The sequence below is a fragment of the Sorex fumeus genome, unplaced genomic scaffold (genome assembly GCF_029834395.1).
Source record: "Sorex fumeus unplaced genomic scaffold, SorFum_2.1 ptg000316l, whole genome shotgun sequence".
In the NCBI taxonomy this organism is placed as follows: Eukaryota; Metazoa; Chordata; class Mammalia; order Eulipotyphla; family Soricidae; genus Sorex; species Sorex fumeus.
Genome location: NW_026606373.1, coordinates 79,635 through 85,634, shown reverse-complemented (window position 1 = coordinate 85,634; position 6,000 = coordinate 79,635). Strand labels below are relative to the sequence as shown.

Below are 6,000 nucleotides of genomic sequence, written 5' to 3'. Positions count from 1 at the left end.
CTTGGGTCTCCAGAGTGAACTAGCAGGTATCTGGAGGTAATAGTGATATGCCTCCAGAATTATCATTGGTTCGATAGCCCAGCAGTGCCCTCCCCAATCGGCTGGTGCCCCGGAGGAAGCGCTGAGAGTGAGACTGTAGGGAACAGGCACAGTATCTCAGGAGATGGAGACCCGGCCCTGTGGTCCCACTGCAGAGAAGAGGTACCCAGGACTGGCTGGCAAGCATGCACTCAGAACTCAGAGTTACTGAGGTGGTAACCCTTAGACTTTTGTAGTAATCAGGAAAAAGATGGAGAGTTTGGGGAGATAGGGAAAGAAAGGGTAAAATAATTCACATGGAGCTATTCCCAAATGTTTGTGCTTTATCCTGGATGTTCATGAGACATTTGCACGTTTTTAAAGTAACTATGCTCAGGTGATCGGCACATAGCCTTCGGAAACGTCACACTTCCCTGCAGTGCTCTTCCTGGCTGAAACTTGGCCTGCAGCCATTCACCCAGTCTGGTTCTCTCTCCAGGCCATGGAGACCGGGGGCCCCAAGGTTCTGGAGACAGTGGAGGAGATCCAGGAGCGGCGCCAGGAGGTTCTGGGCCGGTACGAGAGGTTCAAGGATCTGGTGAAAAAGAGAGGCCAGAAGTTGGAGCAGTCCTACCAATACCAGGTCTTCAGGAGGGAAGCCGATGACCTGGAGAAGTGGATCATGGAGAAGCTGAAGGTCTTGGAAGACAAGAGTTATGAAGACCCCAGCAACATACAGGTTCTCCATGCCCTGGCAGCCCTGGAGCGTCAGGGTGGGGAGGCTGCGCGTGGAGCTTATCTGATGGCTGTCAGTCGGGCGGGAAGTGGAGGGCCACTATCTGCAAGGTACAGAGCTGGGCCTCCCAGAGCCGCCCCTCCTTGACCTGCAGTGGCCTCTGCAGGGATGCCTGCGGAGGTGGTGTCTGGAGGGGCCTCACCCTCCCAAGTTTGGCTGTGGGTCAAACAGGATGTCACAGTTGTGCGATGTCATGAGTGTGAGGGTCTCTGCACAGCACGCCTCAGAATGATGGGGGCCAACCAGGAGCTTCCTGAGTTCACCCAAGTAGTCCTTCATGGCCCTGGATTCCAGGAGCAGTCCTGGAGGGGGCTTAGTGGAAGCTCTGTCCCCTGCTGGGGACACAGTTGAGAACAGAGGGAAGAGGTCTCTACCCACATGGGGAACCGGGTGGGAGAGAGTGCCCAGGCATGCCCAGAGTGACCCCCGTAATTCTATGTAAAGCCGTCGCTGGTGCCACACCCACACCTTTCTCTGCCCTGTCTGCTGGGGGTCGCTCTCTGCCCTCCTCTCAGAAGGGGCCAGACCTTGTCGTCTTTCCTCCACAGAGGAGAAACTTGACCCTCTAGAGCAGCGAAGGGTTTCTGGGCCCAGGCAGGGTGCACATCTCACCTGTGGGCCTCATGAGGTGTGCCTAGGGGGACGCTTTTCTGTGGGGTGTCAGGAGGCACTGGGCAGGAAGCAGGGTGCTCTGGGAAGGCAGGAGGCCCTGGGGATGCAGCAGCAACACTTCCTGTCTCTGCAGGGGAAGTACCAGAAGCATGAGGCCTTGGACGCCGAGGTGAAGGCTAAGTCGAGGGTCATCCCCGATCTGGAGATCAGGACCGTCCAATTCGCTGAGGGCCACTTTGCCCATGAGGACGCTAAGGTGAGGTGTGGTCAGCTCTCTGTTCTGGTAGGTTGTGGCCTTACCGGGCTGCTGGAGCCTCTGGGTCCCAACAAGGAGACCATCCGTGTATGGTGGGCCCCTCAGTCCCTGCCCCTGGGAGAATTGACTCAAGACTGCCCCCCCCCCCCTTTGGGGCCCAAGTCTGGTGGACGGACTTTGCCCGATTTTGTTTCTATCGTTCTGATTCTCAGTGCAAGGGAGGGCTCTGTGGGAGATGTCCCCTAACATCACCCCCTCACCTCTAAGGCTCACACCCTCACCTCAGTAGTGTCCTCATCTCTGTGACCCACACCTCACCTCCATGTTGTTCTCACCTCCATGTTCTCACCTTCAGGCTCATGTCCTCACCTCTATGTTATTCTCACCTCCACATCATTCTCATATTCATCATGTCGTTCTCACCTCCTTGTTGTTCTCATCTCCAGGTTGTTCTCACCTCTCTGGTGCCCTCACCTCTGAGGTCTCACACCTCTCAAGTTCTCAAGTTCAGGGACTTCTTGTGCGAGGTCAGCTGAATGGCTGCTCTGCCCTTCCCGCACAAGCCCCTGCTCAGAGCAGACTCACGGGTGCTGCGGGTGCCTCTCTGGGTGTCTGTAGGCCAGTGCTGTCTCCGGACCTCTCTCACTCCTGGCCTAGCTCGCCTTGAGGGGAGACCGTGTTGGGCTTGGTCCATGTCGATGTTCGTCCATTGTTCTGAGCACTGAGATGGGCTTGGGCGCCCAGCACAGCCCTGCAGGGGCCTGAGGGTCCTGTCCGCTCCCCACCAGGCACATCTGGACGAGCTGCGCCGCCTGTGGGACTTCCTGCAGGAGCTGCTGCAGAAGAGAGGGGCCCAGCTGCGGCGCGCCCTGCTCCTCCAGCGTTTCCTGCAAGACTGTGCCGACATCCTGGAGTGGGTGGCAGACAAGGTGGGCTTCGCCCTGGTGACAACACGACTCTCCCTTAAGAGTCTCGCTGGCTGGGAGGGAGGTGGCACCGAGCTGGAGGCGGGGGTCTGGAGCCTAACGGGAATAGGTGGGTTAGGCTCACTGCCAACACTCCCCTTCTCTAGGCTAGGCTGAGAACCTCCGCCCTACTCGGCCCGGCCCTCCAGGGTAGACTCTCTCTGTTCGCCTGCGCCTCATAGCTCTCCCACGCAGGGCCGGAACTGTGAGGGGTGTGGTTGGGCAGAACCTGGAGCCTGAGGTTCCCGTTCCAGCTCAGGTGGCGGCTCCCTGTGGACCCCTCCCCTCCCACATCCGAGGGAGGCTTGACCCAGAATCCTGCTGGGACACGGTGCGACCCCAGAGCCTTCTGGCGACCTGCCGTGGTGCCAGGATGTGGGGTGGGGCCTGGGTACAGCTGGTGACCGGCTCTCTGCCCACAGGAGGCCATCGTGACGTCGGTGGAGCTGGGCGAGGACTGGGAGCGCACAGAGCTTCTGCACAAGAAGTTCGAGGAGTTCCAGGTGGACCTGGGAGCACGCCAGGGCAGAGTGGACGATGTGAACCAGTATGCTAAGAAGTGTGCGCAGGTGAGAGCGCTGCCCCTCCCTAACCCAGTCCTCCGTGTGTGTGCAGGAGTGTGGGGCATTTAGGACATGCATGATTCCATACACAGCTGGCTTCTTCAAAACACATGGCATCTATATGTGACAGAGGTGGGGCTTCGCAGTGTGCATGAAACCTCACGTCTAACACATGTGGACCTTTAACATGCTTAGGCATCTCCTATGTGACACATGTGTCCTTCAGTAACACACATGATATCATCCACATAACAGACACAGGAGTCCTTTATGACATACATGATGTCTCACATGTGACACACAAGTGGAGTCTATACGTATGTCTCCCATATGACATGTATGGGACCTTCACCACACATGGTGTCTTGCATGTGGTAGATGTGTGGGCCCTCCATGACATATGTGATGTCTCACATGTGACACACGGTGGGAGCTTCAGAACCCATGTGCGGCTTTTACCTGAGCTTCCTGGGAATGACCACACTGGCCAGGCTTCTCCTCTGTTCCTCGCTGTCCGCTGACAGTGTAGGAACCCCCACGTGAGCACAGTGGAGGCTGTTGACCAATCCCAGGGCCAGCGCCTGCATCTTTAAACATTCTCCATCCACCTCCCAACTCCCTCCCGCCATCCAGTCCATGCTCCCCCCACGCCCCCTGTGCTGAGTCTCTGCTCTGGGCTCATGGCAGGGGAGCTGTGGAAGACAGTCACACATCACACAAAGCATCTTCTCTTTCTAATCAGGGCTCAGTATGTTTAGGGGACAAGCCAGGTTGAACCCTGATATGGTATTGTGAAGGGGCAGGTTTGGAGTGGGTGAGGATGGGGGCTGTGTGGACAGGGCATTTGCTTTGCATGCAGCTGACCTGCATTTGATCCCTGGAATCTGATATGGTCTCCCAAGCTTCCAGGAGTGACCCCTGAGCACAGAGCCAGGAGTAAGCCCTGAGCACAGAGCTGGGAATGACTCCTGAGCACAGAGCCAGGAGTCAGCCCTGAGCACAGAGCTAGGAGTGATCCCTGAGCGCAGAGCCAGGAGTAAGCCCTGAGCACAGAGCCGGGAGTGACCCCTGAGCACAGAGCCAGGAGTCAGCCCTGAGCACAGAGCTAAGAGTGATCCCTGAGCACAGAGCCAGGGGAAAGGCCTGAGCACTGCCGGGTGCACCCCAAACAAAAGGAAGCAGTAGTGGGGAAAGATGGCAGGAAGGCCGGGAGCTGGCTTGAGTGTGGCCAGGAGGAGTGTCATGAGAATGGGCCCAGCAGGAACAGTGGCAACCACCCGGGTCTGGGGGAGATTGGCCGTGCTGAGCATAGTCTGTTCCCGCCCTCAGGAGAACCATCCAGAGCTGCCTCTGATCCAGGAGAAGCAGGCCGAGGTGAACGCCGCCTGGGACCGTCTCCACGACCTTGCACTCCAGCGACGGAAGACCCTGTCCAATGCGGCGGACCTCCAACGATTCAAAAGGCATGGCATGGCACCCTGGGTTGTGCAAAAGGCTTAGTGTGACACCCTGGGGGCGTTCAAAAGGCTTGGTATGGGACCCTGGGGATTGCAAAAAGCATGGTGTGCCACTCTGGGGTGTGTAAAAGGCTTGGGTGGCACTCTGGGCTTTGCGAAAGACTTGGTATGGGACCCTGGGGATTGCAAAAGCCTTGGTGTGGGCACCCCCAGGGGTCAGCAAAAGGCCCCTGTTTGTACCGGGGTCTGTCTGTTTCTGCGTCTGACCAACTGCCAGCACCCCGAATTGAGTAACACATGGCACTCTGACTATGGCGGGTGAGGGCAGTAGCACTGAGCTTCCCCCGGACCCGTGGGAGCAGGTCAGCAGCACAGCCGTGGGTCTGGGAGGGTGGCAGAGCCCGGGGTGGCAGTGGCACAGGAGCCGTTGGCCTGGGAGGCTAGGGAGCCTGGGCAGGCCTGCTGACCGCTCCCTCCCTGGGGAAGCGTGGGCAGCGCCGTGGGTGCCATGCTCTCCGCCTGGCCCGCGGTCCCCACGGAGCACTCACTGCGGCCGTCTGCAGGGACATGATGGAGGCTGTGCAATGGATCCAGGAGAAGGAGCCGCTGCTCCGGTCCGAGGACTGCGGCAGGGACCTGGTGACCGCTGAGGCGCTGTTCCACAGTCACAAAGGCCTGGAGCGCAGCCTGGCCGTCATGGATGACAAGGTGAGGGCTGCCCGGTCCTCCTGCCCCACTGACTCCCTCGTGCAGTGCCCGGCTGGCTCAGGGACCCCCATTCACCACTCTGACAGGGACCTTCCCCGTGACTCAGAAGCCAAGGAAATAAAGATGCTCCAAGGGGGTGCTGACAACCCCAAATCTGTGCCCTTTCACCCCCAACTCTGTGCCCTTTCACCCACCTTTCACACACTCTCCTCTTGATGCTGGGACTTTTCCAATCTCCCTTCCAGCAAGCCCAAGGCACTTTGCACCCACCAGCAGTGTGAGCACTGTCTGCAGAGTCTTCCCCAGGCAGAATTTCTTTATGCTATTTCTTTGTGTTATTTCTGTGATTTCTGTGACTGGCAAGCTACCGAGAGTATTCTGCCCGCATGGAAGAGCCTGGCAAGCTATCCGTTGTGTATTCGATATGCCAAAACCAGTAACTACAACTGGTCTCATTCACCTGACCCTGAAGGCTTCACCGACATGGCAGCACTGAGAAGGATGAGAAGGGAGAGGCTGATAAAATCTCAAGGCCGAACTAGGCTGCCACAACAAAGGAAGACAAAAATGATCGTCTGTACTTTCAATGCACATACGCTAGCATCAGATGCATCCATCGAGGACC

At 57.9% G+C, this 6,000-nt stretch overlaps 1 protein-coding gene across 1 annotated transcript in view; it reads left to right on the top strand.

The window, feature by feature from the left end:
* The first annotated feature begins 520 nt into the window (after positions 1–520).
* SPTA1 (spectrin alpha, erythrocytic 1) overlaps positions 521–6,000 on the top strand; it is a 48,099-nt gene continuing 42,619 nt past the window's right edge. The window contains exons 1-6 of the mRNA XM_056109560.1: positions 521–757; positions 1,560–1,682; positions 2,471–2,611; positions 3,070–3,216; positions 4,540–4,673; positions 5,231–5,375. Of these exons, the coding sequence (XP_055965535.1) occupies positions 521–757; positions 1,560–1,682; positions 2,471–2,611; positions 3,070–3,216; positions 4,540–4,673; positions 5,231–5,375 (927 nt within the window). The remainder of the gene's footprint in view (positions 758–1,559; positions 1,683–2,470; positions 2,612–3,069; positions 3,217–4,539; positions 4,674–5,230; positions 5,376–6,000) is intronic.